This window comes from Echiichthys vipera (genome assembly GCF_963691815.1).
Source record: "Echiichthys vipera genome assembly, chromosome: 13".
Taxonomy (NCBI): Eukaryota; Metazoa; Chordata; class Actinopteri; order Perciformes; family Trachinidae; genus Echiichthys; species Echiichthys vipera.
Genome location: NC_139838.1, coordinates 6,151,403 through 6,172,082, shown reverse-complemented (window position 1 = coordinate 6,172,082; position 20,680 = coordinate 6,151,403). Strand labels below are relative to the sequence as shown.

The following is a 20,680-nucleotide window of genomic DNA, read 5'->3' as shown; positions in this document are numbered from 1 at the left end:
TTTGTCTGACCTGGTAAACATTAACTTCTCTTAAGTTCACAACTTCTAACACAGGTTTCCAATCAAAATGTGTAGTCTCTAAGCTCCAGCTGGAGCAACTCTGGTGACATCACCATGACATCATCAGGGTTAGTTAAACTCACCCACAAAGGACACTATACAACTGTGTAAGTACAAGTACCTTACAACTATTGGTGGCATTTGCAATTTACTTCCTTAAGTTAAAGCAGTACTACCACAATGTGTAAATGCATTAAAAACTAGAAGTACAAAAGTATTAGCAGCAAATTGTATTTAAAGGGGACATGTGGTGAATGAATTTTATGTCGTTTCTCCATGATTATATGGACTTGGCAGTGCAGCGCAGGGGGAAAAGACATAGGTATTCAAGCCTAAACAAGCTGTTCAGAATTATTATGGCGTCACACCAGAGACACAAGTCATCTTTAGTTTGAATTCATCAATTAGCTGTGCTTTTTGGAGCCAGGAACACTGCTTACCTAATGTATCGCCCAGTGTGTACATTTTTTTTACACCTGGGTGTGGGGTGACTAGGCAGGAAAGGAAATAATTTATCTAAAATCTGGTGTGTGCTGCACAAACCAAAAACACTATGTTCAATACGAGTGAAGAACGATGTGCAGGAAATATGCATACATACATAAACTGTTCCACAGATTCAAGGAAGTTGCATAAGATACATAAAATGTCCCAAAAGGATAAAGCACTCGTCCTGTTAGAGTGTTACATTATACTACTGAGTCATTATTATTGATACATTAAGGTGTAAACGGCATTTCAATGTTTTAGCAGGTTGATGCGGAATTCATTCTAACTGTTTAATATACTGTTGGGTATTTTATTCATGAAATGAATAGTATTTTATAATCTCAGACTTGTACACTACTGAAATGTAGTGGAAAAGAAGAATAGTAAGAAAGAAGTAGCTCAGAAATGTACTCAAGTACTGATGCGTGAATGTATTGAGTTGCATTACATCACTCACTCACTTAGCAGACATGTGACTCAAGTCAAGTGTTAAGCAAGTCCCAAGTCATTTTTTTCTTGGGCAAGTCAAGTCAAGTCCTTATTAAGTCGAGTCCTTAGTTAAGGCAAATCAAGTCCTAAGTTAGGTCAAGTGGAGTCCTAAATTAAGGCAAGTCAAGTCCTTATTAAGTCGAGTCCTTAGTTAAGGCAAATCAAGTCCTAAGTTAAGTCAAGTCGAGTCCTTAGTTAAGGTAAGTCGAGTCCTTAGTTAAGTCAAGTGGAGTCCTTAGTTAAGGCAAGTCGAGTCCCTAGTTAAGTCAAGTCGAGTCCTAAATTAAGTCAAGTGGAGTCCTTATTAAGTCGAGTCCTTAGTTAAGGCAAATCAAGTCCTAAGTTAAGTCAAGTCGAGTCCTTAGTTAAGGCAAGTCGAGTCCTTAGTTAAGGCAAGTCGAGTCCTAAATTAAGGCAAGTCGAGTCCTTATTAAGTCGAGTCCTTATTAAGTCGAGTCCTTATTAAGTCGAGTCCTTAGTTAAGGCAAATCAAGTCCTAAGTTAAGTCAAGTCGAGTCCTTATTAAGTCAAGTCCTTAGTTAAGGCAAATCAAGTCCTAAGTTAGGTCAAGTGGAGTCCTAAATTAAGGCAAGTCAAGTCCTTATTAAGTTGAGTCCTTAGTTAAGGCAAATCAAGTCCTAAGTTAAGTCAAGTCGAGTCCTTAGTTAAGGTAAGTCGAGTCCTTAGTTAAGTCAAGTGGAGTCCTTAGTTAAGGCAAGTCGAGTCCCTAGTTAAGTCAAGTCGAGTCCTAAATTAAGTCAAGTGGAGTCCTTATTAAGTCGAGTCCTTAGTTAAGGCAAATCAAGTCCTAAGTTAAGTCAAGTCGAGTCCTTAGTTAAGGCAAGTCGAGTCCTTAGTTAAGGCAAGTCGAGTCCTAAATTAAGGCAAGTCGAGTCCTTATTAAGTCGAGTCCTTATTAAGTCGAGTCCTTAGTTAAGGCAAATCAAGTCCTAAGTTAAGTCAAGTCGAGTCCTTAGTTAAGGTAAGTCGAGTCCTTAGTTAAGTCAAGTGGAGTCCTTAGTTAAGGCAAGTCGAGTCCCTAGTTAAGTCAAGTCGAGTCCTAAATTAAGTCAAGTGGAGTCCTTATTAAGTCGAGTCCTTAGTTAAGGCAAATCAAGTCCTAAGTTAAGTCAAGTCGAGTCCTTAGTTAAGGCAAGTCGAGTCCTTAGTTAAGGCAAGTCGAGTCCTAAATTAAGGCAAGTCGAGTCCTTATTAAGTCGAGTCCTTATTAAGTCGAGTCCTTAGTTAAGGCAAATCAAGTCCTAAGTTAAATCAAGTCGAGTCCTTATTAAGTCGAGTCCTTAGTTAAGGCAAATCAAGTCCTAAGTTAAGTCAAGTCGAGTCCTTAGTTAAGGCAAGTCGAGTCCTAAATTAAGGCAAGTCGAGTCCTTATTAAGTCGAGTCCTTAGTTAAGGCAAATCAAGTCCTAAGTTAAGTCAAGTCGAGTCCTTAGTTAAGGCAAGTCGAGTCCTTAGTTAAGTCAAGTGGAGTCCTTAGTTAAGGCAAGTCAAGTCCCTAGTTAAGTCAAGTCGAGTCCTAAATTAAGTCAAGTCGAGTCCTTATTAAGTCGAGTCCTTAGTTAAGGCAAATCAAGTCCTAAGTTAAGTCAAGTCGAGTCCTTAGTTAAGGCAAGTCGAGTCCTTAGTTAAGTCAAGTCGAGTCCTTAGTTAAGTCAGGTAGAGTCCTTAGTTAAGTCAAGTCAAGTCCTTAGTTGGGTCAAGTAGAGTCCTTAGTTAAGTCAAGTCGAGTCCCTAGTTAAGTCAAATCGAGTCCTTAGTTAAGGCAAGTCCAGTCCTTACTGAAAGCAAATCGAGTCCTTAGTTAAGGCAAGTCGAGTCCTGAGTTAAGTCAAGTCGAGTCCTTAGTTAAGTGAAGTCGAGTCCTAAGTTAAGTCAAGTCGAGTCCTGAGTTAAGTCAAGTCGAGTCCTTAGTTAAGTCAAGTCGAGTCCTAAGTTAAGTCAAGTCGAGTCCTTAGTTAAGTCAAGTAGAGTCCTTAGTTAAGGCAAGTCGAGTCCTTAGTTAAGGCAAATCGAGTCCTTAGTTAAGGCAAGTCGAGTCCTTAGTTAAGTCAAGTCGAGTCCTTAGTTAAGTCAAATCGAGTCCTTAGTTAAGTCAAATCGAGTCCTTAGTTAAGGCAAGTCGAGTCCTTAGTTAAGTCAAGTCGAGTCCTTAGTTAAGGCAAGTCGAGTCCTTAGTTAAGGCAAGTCGAGTCCTTAGTTAAGTCAAGTCGAGTCCTTAGTTAAGTCAAATCGAGTCCTTAGTTAAGTCAAGTCGAGTCCTTAGTTAAGTCAAGTCGAGTCCTTAGTTAAGGCAAATCGAGTCCTTAGTTAAGGCAAATCGAGTCCTTAGTTAAGTCAAGTCGAGTCCTAAAAGAGGTATCAGTAGAACATGTCTAAAAATACATTATTGCTCAGTTTCTCTAACCTGTTCTAAGAGTATGGCGATGAATTGAACGGGGCGGCTGTGGCTCAGGAGATAGAGTCATCCACTAATAGGAAGATCAGCGGTTCGATCCCCGGCTCCTCTAGCCCACACACTACTGAACCCGCTGCTCCCAAAGCCTGTGCCATGGGTTTACGGATAAGGATTAGATTAGACCCTGATGAGCAGGTGGCACCTTGGCAGCCTCTGCCAGCAGTGGTCCAGTAGTCCATTTACCAATTTGTATTCTAATGAAATAAATGTAATCAAACAAAGCTTGTTTGTTTCTTAACCACAGCCAATTTAACATGGCATAAGTCCTCACTGGGCCTCATTACAAAAAACCTGCCACAATGTTGACTGTTTACACCTTTAAAAAATATATACACTTAAAAAAAAAAAAAAGGTTTATGATGTTTGGAGATATTTTAGCAGCTCATTATCTAAACATGATGAGATGAGAAATTAAGCATACTTATGTAATTCAATAAATGTCACTCAAGAATCAATTATCATATGTTCTCAATAAATTAGCGGGAGTGTGCGTACACATAAAATATCACTTCAAGCATGTGTTTAGCAACACCTAGCGACCGATGACAACCCGTTACAAACTCTGAAAACGCTGCAATGTTTCTTATTCACACCATGCTCCGTAAGCTCTAGTCCGTACCCGTCCTCTCCTCTGTACAGCGTGTTGCAGGACCTTGTTTCATTCCGCCACTCTCCTCCACATCTAGACTGTTTTGCATTTTGCCCTTTCATCGTTCGCCGGCTGGGCCCATAACTCATCTTTTAGTGCTGCATCTTGTGGTGACCACCTTCCACTCAACAACACCATTAAACAGGCAGATTAATGCTGCTATTAAATCCACACATCGACTTTGGTGGCACTCATCAAAGACAGTATATATGACTAGCGGTATCAAGGATTTGATGAAGTCAGACTTTCAGAGGGCCAATAAATCAGTTAGGGAGGCGCATCTAACACTTCACAAGGTAGAGGCTGACAAAGGAGGGAACAGATACCGGACAGAAAATGAACACAGCAGACGTGTGTATGGCTGTGCAAACATTTACCTTTATATAGTTCAGTAACAGCAACTTTCACAAGCCAATTCACATAGTTGCTTTCACTGCTGCATGTTATAAGTATGGCTGGATTAACCTTTTTAGAGCCCAGGGGCTAAACTTTGTTTTGGGGCTCCCTACTGATCCCCCACCTATCATTTTCTGTGCTATGGATGGTGTGTGTCGATATATGGATTTAATGATCAACGATCGAATGCCATGGATGCAAACTGCTAATATCTATACATCAGAATCAGAATTATCTTTATTGTCATTATACTTTCTACTTTATACTATCAAAACAATAAATAGAATCAAAATAGAAACAGAAACACAAAGACAACATCAGTAGGCTGCAGCTGGCAAATAGCGTGAAAACAAAAAGCTTTTAAAAGTGTTTAAAACATTTTAAACACTTTTATCTACACATATCATCTTTAAGATGCACCTTTTTGAAATCCCTGTTTTATATTTATTATTTTCTTAGCTAAATGAAGTTTGTTTTGAACCTAAATGTCTGGTTAAGTTCAGCATTAAAAAAAAAGCAATAACAGCATATTGTTGTACAAATAATCAATATAATATTGCATAGACGTTGTATAGAACCGGAGCCGGTTCCATCTGAGAGATGTTTGTTTTCTGTTACTAGTACAAGACAGAATAAAACGATGGTCCTATACCATCTATGTTAAATGAGACCCAGTAATGTCTCACTATGGTAATAACATTTAGCCAAGCAAGTTATTCTTGACATATCCCACTTTTGAACTATCAATATGGCAAATATTTTTATTGTATTGCAAATGAAGAATCTTGCATATTTACTTCTTGCAACAAATAGGAAAGTAACTCAGGCAGTGAACAGGAAGTCATGTTTTTGTCATAGCAAGCACTTGTGAAATGAAATGTTATTGTTGCAATGTGTGAGTTTATTTCGGATCTAAATCTTACCCTATCAATATCCTAGTGATTATTTTGCAGATAAACCTAGTGACCCCTAAAAAAAGAGGAAAAAATAACTGCTCTCAGAAAAGAAAGGAGACAGATCTTATGACCAAAGAGCTGTAATTCCCATCACTATTCTGTGCATCATGTACTCTGCTGCATATAGTGGAACACACATGGCAGCTTCATTACGTACCCAGACACCCAGAGACCAACCAGTGGGTGTCAGTTAGTTCGTGTTGCTTAGATTTCACACAACTTTATGTTAGAATACGTACTTTGTGGGCAAAATTGAATCAAAATGATAAAGATTCCCAACAAACCTGCAATCACCAAAACCAATTTACTTGGAGTGAACGTGGGATTTGTGAAGCCCCCCCGGCCTTGCTTAATGGAACTTACTTTTTCATCATACTATAGGACTGTCTGCATTTAGCCATCACTGCCATGTTGAAATCTGATTTCCCTCATTTATTGATAGATTTTTTGACATGATATCAGACACTAAAGACACTAAAACATCATTAAGTAGAGGGAACACTGACAGCTGATGATTCTTAGAACCTTTTCGTTAGCACGTCAAAAATGCTACTTTTTTTTTCTTGGTGGCACTAGAGTAGAGAGCATGGGATAGTTATAATAAAAAGGGTTAATTATCTTTGGAGTATGAATTTGTTCAGTAATTTTCATGAAAAAAATGAAAGGGAATGAAGGAAATGAAAATACCTACTTTTTTTTTTATAAAAGTTTTCGCTCCAATGTCGCTTCGTTGCTGCTCACACCATGTTTTGAAAGCATGCCCGAGCCCATGTGTTATTTCAGCACGGGGAGCTATTTGCTTGTGGACTAACGTTTTGATTCCAGGAAATTGGCATTTGGCCGTCGCCAACTTGGTATTTTGGAGCCGGAAGTGACTATATTTGGAAAAGATGCCGGAAGTGAGAAGTGACATTTCAATGCTAATACTAAGCTAAGCACTAAAGAGGAAAACTTTAACAGATTTTCAACTGGTTGACATGAATCCTCCAGTTGACTTTTGCTGGTGGATGAGCAGAGACCTCCCAGCGCTAGTACCGTTAATGGAGCCAGTTGAAATGGGCAGTTTCCATTAGCTTACCAGGTAATGATAGTGCTAGCTAGCTAACTAGCTTGGTTAGCAAAGTGAAATATGATAATATTACTAATATTATTGATAATAAGACATTTCAGGTATTAAAAATGTCACAATCAACTCTGAGGAAGTATAAACACACAGTGAGAGGGTCAAAGTATTTAAACAATAGCACAGACAGCACACAAAAAAACAGCTTTATCATCTATTTTACTCTGAATGGGACCAACATCATGCTGTATTGAAGAAGACTTGAAACTAGTGATTGAGACCATTAACTCATTAGTAGAATGTTTAGTAAAGTAATAAATCATTAGTCATTACAAAGGCATTTCCACATTGCTTTACCTTTCAGGCTGGAAGTTACGTCCTTTATTTTTTATGGTCTCATGATGTAGATGAACGGTGCTGACCTCGTTCCATACCATCGGTGTCTGCCCTCCGACTGTCTTTTTGTCGGCAGATGAGCAAGGAACTCTGGGCACTGGTGGCATGGAAGGAATGACAGAAAAGAGGGGAACAACCCTGTTTCTGTCTAGGTAATCTTATTGGACACAGACAGGCAGCAGTCTTTTCACTTATCTTTTGGCTGTTAACTTTATATCTACCTATTTTTTGCATACAGCCAATTCTGCACATGCCAAAGGTGGATGCTGTGACTCCATTGCAAAGCCTCAGATGTAGCTCAGCATTGAGCTGGCTCATCTGTAAGTGAATTCACCTTTTCAAGAGTCATTTTTAAAGCATGGCAGTCATGAGAGATGAGGGCCTGCTCTGTAGGAGAATAATAAATCAAGCCCATCTAGTGGTGACCAAACATACCGTCGACCTTATGCTAAGCTAGGTCACTGCTGGCCACAGCTGAAATATTATCCTCATAAAACTTTGCTGCACATCTATTTTCTCTCTCGAAAGCGGGAGTACAATACTCAAAAGTACATCTAAATCAAATAAATTCTACCAGACACAGACTATTGTGGATTTAAGTGCAATTTCTGTGGCGGAGTGGGCTTAATCTATGGCCACTGATTTGAATTTCTTTTACGTGAGCTTGAAGCGATGGAAGCCACAATGGAGAGACAGAGGATGACAGGACAGAGTTTAGATTACAGAGGAGTCTGGGGTGGGGGGAGAGACAGAAAAGAGTCTGGAGTTGATTCGAGGCTAGCTGTCGTCGAGCTCGGCGTCGAGCTCGGCGTCAGCCATCGCATGAGCAGAATGCTAAACGCCAACTCTGAATCCTGACCTATTTTCATCAAACTGACACAGAAATCCACTGAGAGGTCGTCTTATGCTTCTAACCTCTGTCTGCCTCCTGGACCTCCCTCAGTAATCCACCACACACAAGTATATGGTCTTTAAATACCATGATGTAAATTTGCTTAGCCATAATTGAAGCAGTTTAATAGTGTTTGATTAATAATCTCCTAAATGAGTAGATTGTAAATTATTTCCACTCAGCTCCATGTTGAAAGGCTTTTATTGTAATTTGTCCAAATATGCCGTTGGACTGATGAATATTCATTAAGTGAGATATTCTTCCCTGACCCTTCTTTGTGCTGACAATAGACAGTAGGCATGTTCTTTTTCAGTGTCTGGGCCCAACTTGGCATCATTAGCAGACACCTTCCCGAGTGTAGCAACTGCTTTAACAGACTTTTAAACAAAGACAATGAGCAAATAACCCTGGTTAAAAACACAGCCATTGATCCCGCTCTCAAGGCACTGTTGCTGTATTTTTCAACTGGCTTTTATCCACTATGATCAAAGTGCAATTACAGGCATCTTTAATGAGAAAGGATTAAATTGCCAGCAAATGAATGTGACTTGATTGATGCTGAACATCACCTTAACAGGACTGAACTACACTGAGAACAATACGCATTAAGGGTGATTGATAGTACAGTAAAATGATGGAGTGCAGGTTTTTACTAATATGCCCTGTTGTTCTTTAGCTACTACAACCATTCATTTCCCTGGAAAAACTTAACCATATCCACATCTTGTACACATCTATTTTAATAATACTTTTCCCTCCATTTCCCTCCTCACGTGCTACTTTGCAGGGATTCTTTTTAGCTTTCATGAATTAACTCAGTTATTGGTCCTTATACATGCAGATATCTGAGATATAAATTAAAGAGATTAGCCGAAATGTCGTCTGGACCTACAACACTCACAAAAGTATAGCCCGGACTGTAAACAATGGCCGGCACATGAAAGAAGTCTTGGTGCAGATATCTGTTCTCCAGATATCTGTTGGGGACTGGAACTGCAAAAATATTGACAATTCTCCCTAGAGGCTAATTCATCGTCAGACCGATAGCCGTTGGGTTCTGAGATTGGTTCTGAGATTGGTCTCAATCTGATGAGTGCCAACTGTTCATGAGATTTCACCACTGGCATAATCAACCCTCAGCCCTCTATTAGCAATGTAAAGTTACCTGTTCTACTCTATTTGTGGGCAAATTTCATTGATATAAATGTCACCCAAGGTTAAAAAAAAAAAATAAATAAATACTGTCAGGAACCACCCGAAACACTACCTCTTAACATTAAAGTATAATTCCAGCGCAAAATCATCCAATGGTCTTTTTCCGCACTTATACATCAAATAAGCCATCGAGACAGTTTTTATTGTGTATGAACTATTTACGGGGAAATCCGGTAGAGTCGCTACATGGCAAACACTGATTAGCTCGGGGCAACCACTAATACTGCTCAAAATAACACCAAACCTCTGCAGTAGTATGGGAAGAGTCCCTACACATAAAACAAAGCAACAACTGGCTCCTTCCTTTTGGATTGCATTTGGTAATGGACTTTACTTTGAGAGGATCTGGTACCTGGGACAGTTGGTAAGTCTTTCAAAACACTCTTTTAATAAACTCCAGGTTCACTAACTACGTTGTTGGTGCTTTGTTTTCTGTGTAAGGACTCTTCTCATGCTACTGCAGAGGTGTGCTGTTATTTTGAGCAGTATTAGTGGCTAAAAAAGACGTTTTAATTCCTTTACCCTACTGCCCAAAGCTAATCAGTATTAGCTACATTCAGCTGTTAGCGACTCTCCGGGATTTGCGCTGGAATTACACTGTAAGGCCCAATGACTGCACACTGTACAGTGACCCTATTGTTGGTGCCTTCCTTGCCTCACTGGATTCTTCACTTTATTTTAAATAAGAGATTCACAAACAATAGGTCCAGTGAGCTGGATTTCCAAATGGTCTGGTTTTCTTTAGTCTAGCAAATCTCTCCAAAAGAGCGTCTATACTTTGAAGCTGCCAAGTGAAAAAGAGATGTCTTTCTCTCATGGCTTGATTGAGGCAATCCCACTTGAAAAATGGCATGCTACAGCCAGTCTCTATACACAGATTTCTGTAGGCAACAGGACAAGATTTTGAGATCCGAAGAGTTCTTGTTTCCGAGTAGTATTGGCCAATCACAACTGAGCGGGCTTTGGTTGCATGCATTGTCTGAAATGCAATCAAGGAGCCCATTGGCTATCATCTGATGTGGATTAAGATTTTTTATTAAATCTTTTTTTAAATCAATTTTTTTTATCTTCATTGATATGCAAGTATAATTTAGGGGAATTTAAGTATTTTTCAACCTCGACCCTATTTCCCCATGTGTTTGTGTCTAAATGACTAATGGGGACAACATTTTTTTAAACTGGTCCACTACTGAACGAAAGCCCTGCAGCTGTAAACAAGGCTGCAATGCCATTGTATCCCCACTGAAAGGGCTTGTCTTTGCCGCCGACTCTGATTATTATTATAATTGTTTTCCTCAAAACGTTATTGAAAATGCTGTTGAGTTGTATGGGAAAGTATTGTTTAGGATTCAGGTTTGGATTTTACATGTCCTCCTTACTTTAACGCTACAGAAGATTTGGGGTTGAAAGGGCTGCGATCCAAGTCATTCAGCCTGGGGCTGAAAGCTTCACAGTAGAATTAATCACAGAGCTGGTGTCCTCCGACTGATTACCTCCCATCAATCTTGGTTTGCTGAGCCCTCCAAAAGGAAAAAGCCCTCATGAAGTGCTGATTAAAAATGTAAGTGACTCGTAATAGGAGCACATGCTTGGCCTTTGAGTCGATACCCTGTGATAGTCATGAGCTCTGAGTGGGATTTATCCACTCATCTTCAAATGTCCACTAACCTGTTCAGGCAAAGACACTGGCCTGATCTCACTGAGGGGACCTGCTGTGGAGAGGTGAGGTCTGGAAGAGAAGTAGTGGAGATCTGTCTGTGTGTGTGTGTGTGTGTGTGTGTGTGTGTGTGTGTGTGTGTGTGTGTGTGTGTGTGTGTGTGTGTGTGTGTGTGTGTGTGTGTGTGTGTGTGTGTGTGTGTGTGTGTGTGTGTGTGTGTGTGTGTGTGTGTGTCCCTGTGTCCGTGTGTGTGTTTGGTGTGTGTGTGTGTGTGTGTGTGTGTGTGTGTGTGTGTGCAGCTGCAGACAGGAGGGGGAGTGACTTTGAGAGTGTCTGAGAGGCACATCCTGCCTGCAATTAAGGTGGAATCAGAGAGAGATCTGCGCTGCCTTGATAATGAGCCTCATCTGAATTATTAACTAGAGCTGTACCCCCCGGACCTGGACTCCCATCAGGCCTAGCTATACAACAACAAGAGCAGATGCACACACACACACGCAAAATCTTCAGATATATAAACCTCTATCAAACCCATTTTAGCATGTGCAGGAACTCAAAACTAATCCCATTTGCAGTAAAAAATAAGGGCAAAACTTTCCTTGAAGTAGTGCTCATACCTGTAATGCATTATAAGGTATCAAAAGCCCATTATAAACACACTGCGAGTGCATGATGATTTATTAAAATTGGTGCACAGTATAATGAGTACAATATGTAAAAAGTTAGGGGGTTGAATATGAAACAAGTGTGTCATTAATCACATTAAATTTTGTTGCAATTTCAGATGCATGAACACATTATTTTGGTGATTCCAGTGGGATCACAGTCAGTTTGGTGTTGCTGTGAACTGATGTTTTGTTAGGATGAGTGTATTTCAAAAGTAACTCCTTGTGTGACATAAAACTTTCAAGGCTATCACAGAATTTGGAATCAAACAGTTTTGCGTGTCTTTTAGTATGATAAAGTAAGCAGAAATAAAAGGAATAGGAGAATGATTTACATTAAGACTTCTCAGGCCATTACGATGAAGGCATTAAAACGTCTTTTTTAACCACTAATACTGCTGAAAATAACAGCAAACCTCTGCAGTAGCATGAGAAGAGTCCTTACACAGAAAACAAAGCACCACCAACGTAGTTAGTGAACCCAGAGTTTATTAAAAGAGTGTTTTAAAGACTTACCTACTGGCCCCTGTACCAGCTCCTCTCATAGTAAAGTTCAATCAAGTGGATTACCAAAGTCAATCCCAAAGGAAGGAGCCCATTGGTGTTTTGTTTTCTGTGTAGGGACTCTTCTCATGCTGCTGCAGAGGTTTGCTGTTATTTCGAGCAGCATTAGTGGTTAAAAAAGACGTTTTAATGCCTTCACCGTACTGCCCTGAGCTAATTAGTGTTAGCCACATCTGGCTGTTAGCGACTGTTAGCAATTTGTCTGTTAATAGTTTATACACGGAAAAAAAACTGTCTCGGTGACTTATTTGATGTTGTAAGTGCCAAAAACGACAATGGAATGATTTTGTGCAGGATTAACACTTTAAATATTTCTCAAGGTGTTATTGTAATGCAATACATAAGGCAAGATCGGTTCAGCTCATAGGTTTTCATATAGTAGAATTGAATGGAAACCAATGTCTAATTGTGACTGTGAATGTCACAGTCAGAATGTAAAAGTGTATGTGATTTGTAGAAAAGGAGCACACCCTCCCTTCCGCCTGGTTAGCAGTGTAACATTACGTGCTGACCTGTTCCTGAGTCACAGTCTGACAGTGAGGACGGAGGACTGAATGTTTTTACAGCTCTGCATCGTCCAAGCCAGACACCAGAACATTTTGAAGCCCTGAGGTCTGGTAGACAACACGGAGAGAATGTGTGCTGGGCCGACATTTTACGACACACCACCAGGCACGATTCCCAAGATCCGCCTTCCTGACTGACTGTTGTGTGTCTGGACTCGGTTTCCTCTCTGGAATTTCCGTCTGTAGAGTGTTTCTCAACATTTTATTCCATCTGATTTATTCCAACTGATTGAAGTGTGAGGGCTGAGGGCGAGAATATTATGTTCTATTCCAACCACTATGACTCATTTAAGCAGTGAACACCCCGCCTCCACTGCCGGTGCATCCCTTGTTTACATCCCAGCCCTTCTCCAGATTGAAGTGATATCTGCCCGCGTTCTATTCAAATGCTTTTTGTTGCTCGGCTTCAACTGACAAGGAAGCTGATCCTCTCAGCTCAAAATCCGTCCGTCTCGGCATGGCCTCCTTTCCATTCAATCCATTAACGACTCTTCCCAACTGTTTTCTCTCCATTCACAGGACTGATCAGAAGAGTTTTACCATGGTCTCAGATTCAACAACCAACCCCCTTCGCCTTCCAAATACCTCTTTCCATTCCCCGCCCCCGGTTAACCCAGCGCCAAGCCCGCCAACTCGAGAGCTGCCTCTCCTTCTGCTGCGCCTTTGTGATAATAACAATAACTGTGTAGCAGTGCAGAGGGCTCTCAGTTGAGCCAGTGCCAGGCCGGCTGGCACAGGGAACCCTCTAAGCCTGTTCCACCATCTCCAACCAATTCCCCTCTGTCTCTGCTGGCACTGGAGCATCACAGGCATTAAGGCTGCTATCAATGTGCTCAGCAGCAGGGGCCACCGCCACCACTCTCGCATTCGCTCTATCTTTTCTCTTTCCGCCTCTCTCCGTCTCCCACTCAATTCCTTATCCAATTCAAAAAAGGTTTTATTGGCAGGACAAATAATACCTTGTTCTTCAAAATGTCTCCTTGCCTCCTCTTTTTCTCTCTCGGTGATGTGGACCCTATTCTCCCTCTCTATCTCTTGCAAGTGGAATCTCAGCAGAACAAGGTGATGGCCATCAGCATGGGCGGTAATACTTTACGTGAAGTGCATTGTGATGCATTACAAGCAGATTAGAAGCGTATTAGAGGTAAAGATCCACTTTTGCTCTCAGTAATCAAGGATATGTGAAACAGGTGAATCAACCTAAAGTTAGTGTGACCATTTTAGGGCTGCCATAAATCGTCTCGAATTGGAATTCAATCAGTATTTAAGTAAGAAGTTAAATAAATATTTGGGGGGATTTACTATGTCTTCTTTACAGAAACGTGTGAGTCAAATTACAAAAAACTATGTTCCCGAGACCATTTAGTTTGATCATTAAGACGTTCTTCCACTTTTAATGATGTGTTTTTGGAGGTTTACCTGGTTGGAAATGTAACGTTGCTCTAGATAACATTAAAGGTTGCATATGAAGAATGAGCAGAACACCATCTAGTGTCTCAAGATTGTAGTCGCAACAACAAAAAATAATCAGAGCAGTCGGGTTGTCAGGTTGGTCAGACCCGGCCCAGTAGCCTACAGGAGACCAGAGTCTGTTTGAGCCTGTTTGAACCCATTCCCTCCGGCAAATCGCGGCATAAAAACAAGTACTGCAGAGGAGTTTGACTGACAGTTAGCGTTAGCCGTAAGCCGTAAGCCATTAGCGTTAGTCATTTCAGCTCAGTAAAGATGAAAGTGATGTTAGCTATCAAGGAGAAACGTAGCCATTTGGGCGTGCGTTTTAATGGCATTTCTCTCCTTTCTCTCAGTCCATGGAGTGAATGCTCGGCCTATATTGACTCTGGTTTTTGCCCGTCCCCGCCCACTCAGCTGCTGGGACAAATAAGCAGCTGCAGGATTGGCAAACTCCATTTCACCCAGTGCCAGCCTAGAGTAGCTGCACCCAACAACAGACAACCCTGGCAACCAGCAACGCCCAATGCTATTGGCTGCTACCATGGAAAGTCATTGTAAAAAAATGTAAATATTAATTCAGACTAAATATATTTTTTTATTTACAAGCAATACTTTCATTCTGTACCCCTCAAAATGCCCCGTGGGTGTATTATTTTTCAAAAAATATAGCTTTTAATAAAGATTCTACATAAGTACTTTAAAATATTCATGACTGTATTAAAATGAATGTTTTGAAAAAATGAATCTTTACATTTTATTTGACATCAACTTTTTCCTGCTGAGCTCAGCCATTTTATTTGAGTGTCGACATATGAAATGTATTTTCTACATTGTGTCCAGAGAAAAAAAACTAAAAGGTTGTAAGAGGTGTCCATGGAAAATCCCACAATGCACTGAGTTACAGTACATTCTATAGATGTCATGTTACTCTACAGCTCCTCAGTGAGGATGCAAGATGATGACCGTGCATAAGTGTCAAAAATCACGATTAACTGCTCATCATAGCGTTAATTGTCAAGTGTCTGAAGGAGTGGTTTGAGACATGTTATCTGTCTGTCTGTCTTCACAGCTGGGCATCTTGAATCTACTTGTAACACATAACACATATGGATGCAAACAAATGGTGCAGTCAGAGAAAGAGAGAGGATTTTTCATGATAAATTAGACTTAAACTGAACACAAACCCACAACCCTGATCTAAAACTTCATACTCTGTCAGGACCAGATACTGTAGAGGGAATGTGCATCATTTTGGCAGAGGTCTGAGTGGACCTGGAGCTTTAAAATGATCCAAATGGTTCCCAGAATGGTGCATTAATTAGCAATTACAAAATCACTTCCCTAATACAAATGTAGATACTGAAAGTAATGCTCTCCGGAGACCATCTTGTGATTGAATCACACCAAATGGGACCAGGGGGCGTAAAGTCTTTCCACCCCTTTACTTTTAGCCCCCTTTCTCGGATCACACCCATTTTCAAACTTGACCTTCATTTGGATCTCAACTACACACTTGAAATGTTTCTTGAATGTGTCTTTTACGGTTGGGAGGCTACCATGGTGACAAAATCTGAAAAACACCTATCAAAATACACTGAACTGCCTCTGTGTTAGTTCCTGCTTACAGTCGCTGTTTCTAAGAGCACGTTTTGTCACACACACACACACACACACACACACAAAGACTCAAAAAAGGAATGTCGGACCAAAACAAGACAAAATGTGTCAAAATTACTGCACAATGGACTATATTATTATGAGTTAAAGAGCCCTTTTTGAGCCAGTAAATTACATGTGTAGTTGTTAAGGAGACGTGTTCAATATACAAGCAGGGTGTTAAATTGCTGTAAAGACAAAGAAACAAACTAAATTAATGCTTTTCTGAAAGTATAATTGATCCTCGTGTGTATTACTGCTTGTTTGCCGTGCGCTCATTATATCACAGTGTGATTACAACACTCCTACACCCACAACGTTCCTTGAACATGCTGCTTCGCACAGCCTTCAGGTAAAGTCAGTGAGCCCCTACCTCCCTGCCTGCTGCTGACTGTACAGTACAGCCTGCAGACAGGCCACAGCTCAACACATCCATTCCCACGCAGAGCCACTTGTGAAATAAACATAACAATGTGTGTGCGTGAGCGCGTACCCCCGCATCGTCACCACAACCACCTACAGAAGTGAACTCACTCCACACGACCAAACACAGCCTCCCACCTCAGATACAATAGCAAACGTGGCCCAAACACTTGACCGCAATTACTGAACCACAGTTGGAGAAATCTATACATAGTCATCACGGTAACCCTGCTGCCAGATGCTTTAGCAACACTGTGCGTGCGTGCGTGCGTGCGTGCGTGCGTGCGTTTGTGTGTGTGTGTGTGTGAATGTGACCACAATTCAAGAAATCCATACACATCCACTGGACGCAAGAAGTGTGTGAGTCTGTGAAAGAAATCAAATGCACCTCTGTAGCCTTAGCGCTTGACACTTAAACAAGTGAGTGACAGCTCGACAGTGTGTGTGTGTGTGTGTGTGTGTGTGTGTGTGTGTGTCTGTGTGTGTGTGTGTGTGTGTGCGTGCGTGCGTGCGTGCGTGCGTGCGTGCGTGCGTGCGTGCGTGCGTGCGTGCGTGCGTGCGTGCGTGCGTGCGTGCGTGTGTGCGTGTGTGTGTGTGTGTGTGTGATATTAGGAGGCAGGAGAAGCTGCTGGCCCAGATGAAGACAAAGAGCCCAGGGGCTGAATTGAGCAGCAGCTCTCAGACAGGATTACACAACAGCTCTTAAAGAGTGCTTTTAATAGCAAGTCTCTGACTGGATCTTATTTCCCCTCCCACTCATCCCATCCAACCATCTATCCATATAGCCCCCCCCCCATCAGTAATGTTCAATGTAAGCAGAAACACACACAGGAATGTGTGTGTTTGTGAGGGATTCTGTACCTCCGTGCTTCAAATCTCATTAAAATCGCTGCCAACTGTTACAGTCCAACATGTGCGTGCATGTACGTCCCTCTCTCTCCCTTTTTTTTTTATTGTTGAGGAGTGTTATTAGGATTGAATCAAGTTGTTTTTCACCTCGACTTGGAGCCCCTTTCTACGCCAATCGGCTTGCTTGCCAGACCAGCCAATCAAAACGTCCAACACAAAGCTGGAAAGGGAGCAGGTATCAAGCTGGGCATCCCTGGGCACCATGGACAAGGCCCCAGGAATTAAGCCTTGTTTTAAATCCAATTTTCAAAAACCCATACCATAAAGATTGGACAGGGGTTGTTGCCGCTGCGCCGGACCTAAATCAAGTGGTGATTTTATTGAGATTAATCTGCGTCTTAATACTGCTCAATTGGAGGCTGGTATGGAGCCAAATGAGATGACGAAAGCACGGAAGAAAGCTTTTGTGTGAGAGGGATAAATAGACGGGAGACAATGTCAGTTATCATAAAAAGCTGTTGGGATATGATAACATGACAGGAGAAGCAGATAGAGGATTTTGGATCAACTCAATGTCAGACACACAGATGGTGTGAAATGCCTGTTAATCCCACTGCAACTTCCCCTCCTCTGTATTCCTTCTATCGCCAGGCTGTGTCAGAAAAGTGACACTTCAAAAGCTTTAACATAATCTTAAAGGGGCACTCCGCTGTTTTTACACATGACGCATATACTGTAGTTTACTCATCACAGGGAGCAATGTTCAGCTTGGGAAAACAATTGTGCTTTCTTCCATGGCTCTGGAAGGAGCTTTAAGGCCTTTTCACAGCAGGGGCATTATGAATAAACAACAATGCAAAATGCTCGTCAGTGAATGTTCACATGTGCAGTTATGAAGTCTAGGTCTTTATTGTCTAAGTCTTTATTGTAAATGGTAAGAACAGAAAGAGTGCATCTGGAAAGCATCTTGGTATCATAATCCTTATGATTAACGTTTTCATTCTCAGTGTGAAAGCTGAGAAAAATCGTTTATCACCCCTTTCTGTGTGAATGTACTCATGACAAAAACAATAGTTTAAATATAATGACTTACAAACTAAAAACACCCCATGTGCAAAGTCCTTCACATTTGAAAAAAAAACAAACCCTGATGATGTTACAGTGATGTCATCACAGTTGTCTTGACTTGGGCTCTAAACGTTTTTATGTTTACATTTTACGTTTTTTAAGTTGTTGTTGTTGTTGTTGTCGTTGTTGTTGTTGTTTGTTTTAACGGAAAGCCTGAATGTGTGGGGTTTAAAAGAAGTGGGGCGGGTCCAATTAAAGATGTCATTGAGTTGCATTGTGGGAATTGAAGGATAAAGGGGTTTTTGGTGCTTGACTCATACTAGGGATATCTTGGCCTCTGCTGCTTCACTTGTGTTCAGCCTTTTTTAAATCTGTCTATTGTGAATCCCCCGATTTTGTGGAAGTGAAGTGCTAAATCAGTGGAGTGACCCTTTCAACATGTTTTCCAGCATCTTTAAGATGGCCTGATGTCGAATGATGTATGTCTTTTTCAAGCTCCTGAATAGAAGGATGCCAGTAAATTGAACAAGTGGGAGTTATGGAGGCTAATGCCCTGCTCTGTCAAAGTTAACAGTGTGCATCCAGCATTTAAAAATCCCCATTAATTGCAGTGACCATTGTAGCCCTTTGATGAAACTCCCACTCCACCAAATGACCATAAACACAAGTGGAGAACCAGCAAATTAGATTTTCACATATATTCTGTCTTCTTGAAACGATCTGATTCAAACGTTATTTATATTACATTTATTTTAGTTGATTTCCAGTTTAGACAGTAAACAGACATATTTACCAGATATATGGACAGTCGTTCAGAAATGATTGAACTGTAATTTTAAGCAGCAGATAAGTTTTAGACATTATACAGCCTGCTGTGAAAAGGCTGAGGATTGAGAAAAGCGGCCCGCAGAAGCGAAACTTTGCCAAAGATAAAGGACAGTGCAGTACAGGGCTTGGAAACAAAAGACCACTAATCCGCACACAGAATGGGTGGTAAAGTTAAGTAGATTACAGCATCCAATCTATTCGATTAACCTCATATTAATTTGAATTTAAGGGATAATCTGTAGTTACATCTGTTTGGTGTGACATCCCATGTCATCATCTCTTGTTATTGTCCTTTTAAACCCCTCGCCTAGTGCCATGCTTTTCGCACAGCCTGTGCGTAATTCAACGTGCACGCACTGGATAGCAGGGGGGCGGGGTGGCTCCAAACGGTTTATCCCGACATGGGTGACTCCAGTTGAGGAGCTGCAAATCGGACCGGAGGCACACTTTGTCCCCCGTGTGACCCGACAACGCGGAGAAAAACAGGACAGTAACCAGACACGTTGCCAATGCGTCACAGTGCGTAATAGTTACCTATCCAAAGGGGAGTTCGGCTCCGTGCGGCTTCTCCTACACGCACGGGCAGCAATCCCTAAATACGTGAACCCAGTGAACCCAGTGAACCCTCATTCAGCCACGCTCACCACCCCTTCCCACACACTGTAGCGTGGAGTGACACGGGGACACGCCACTGACATAAATTGCTGGAACCAGGGGTCAATTATGTGGCTTTCAAATATGCAGGAGAGGAGTTATGGTGCAGACACAGATAGGGCTAAATATAGTACAGGTTCTCCACTAAAACCTTCAGCATGTGGTGTCAGAGAATTCTTTCATGTGGCCTACCTTCCATCCAGCGGAACTGTTGCTGTCGCCTTTATCCTTGAAATAAGGAACAAAGCGAACCATCCAGTCATAAATTTGGGACAGGGTGAGTCTCTTCTCTGGGGTGCTCTCGATGGCACGGGTAATGAGGTCTGCATAAGACAGGTTTCCCCACGCGTTTCGCCGGGAGGACTTGGCTTTGCGCAGCTGGCCGGCCACATCGAGCGCAGCCCCGGACATGCAGGCAGGAGCGGCCACAACCGGGGCCGGGGCGCCGGCTGGGTGCTTGATCTCCGCCGGTGCGCCGCCTTTTCTCTCGGCCCGGCATGCGGGCACGTTGTACTGCTCCACTTTGACCGATGCCAGGGCCAGACCTCGGCTCGCCTCTTCTCCCACGGGGAAATCCTCCGGACACGGCAGCGGCCAGGTGCACGACCGCGAACGACTGTGAGGCTCAAATTCCGAATCGATATCAACCTGATGCGCGTCCATGCCGCTGTTCTTCATCATCATCAACATGATGGATCTCCCGCTGAATAGATGTCAAAATCGGGCAAGGTCACTATAACAAAAAAAAAGCGTGTCAGTGTTGACGCGTGCCAGTGAGTTCAAATGCCCAAACTGGTCCCTTATACAAAGAAAGAAGAAGAAATGTTGTTTCACACACACAGATGATCAACCAGTATGAAGAAGCCGGCAGCGGTGTGGAGTATTATCATTCTCCTCAGTGCAACAATGTGGCATTACATCAGGACAGATGAAGGTGTATCCGAGGCATCAACAACAGTATCAGTCTCTCTTCCATGTTAATTGCACAACACCGGCTGTGTGGCTGCATGCAGGACCAAGTGACGGTCAAACATCCATTATGAAAGCCAGACACACTTGGAGAATGTCTCTGTTTCGTTCCGGCTGCAGCAACAGTTGATCCTTTTGAGGGACGAGGTCCAGCGCAGGTTAAAAGGGACGTTTGTCAAACTCCACAGATGGACTGACTTTATAATTGTCTGTCCAGGTTCTGATCCCAGCTTTTACTACCGTCTCTCT

At 41.9% G+C, this 20,680-nt stretch overlaps 1 protein-coding gene across 1 annotated transcript in view; it reads right to left on the bottom strand.

Moving 5' to 3' along the window:
* Window positions 1-20,374, bottom strand: part of foxo6b (forkhead box O6 b) — a 47,781-nt gene extending 27,407 nt beyond the window's left edge. Inside the window, exon 1 of the mRNA XM_083925929.1 lies at window positions 19,655-20,374. Within this exon, the coding sequence (XP_083782055.1) occupies window positions 19,655-20,152 (498 nt within the window). The 5' untranslated portion in view covers window positions 20,153-20,374. The remainder of the gene's footprint in view (window positions 1-19,654) is intronic.
* Between the last annotated feature and the right edge of the window lie 306 nt (window positions 20,375-20,680).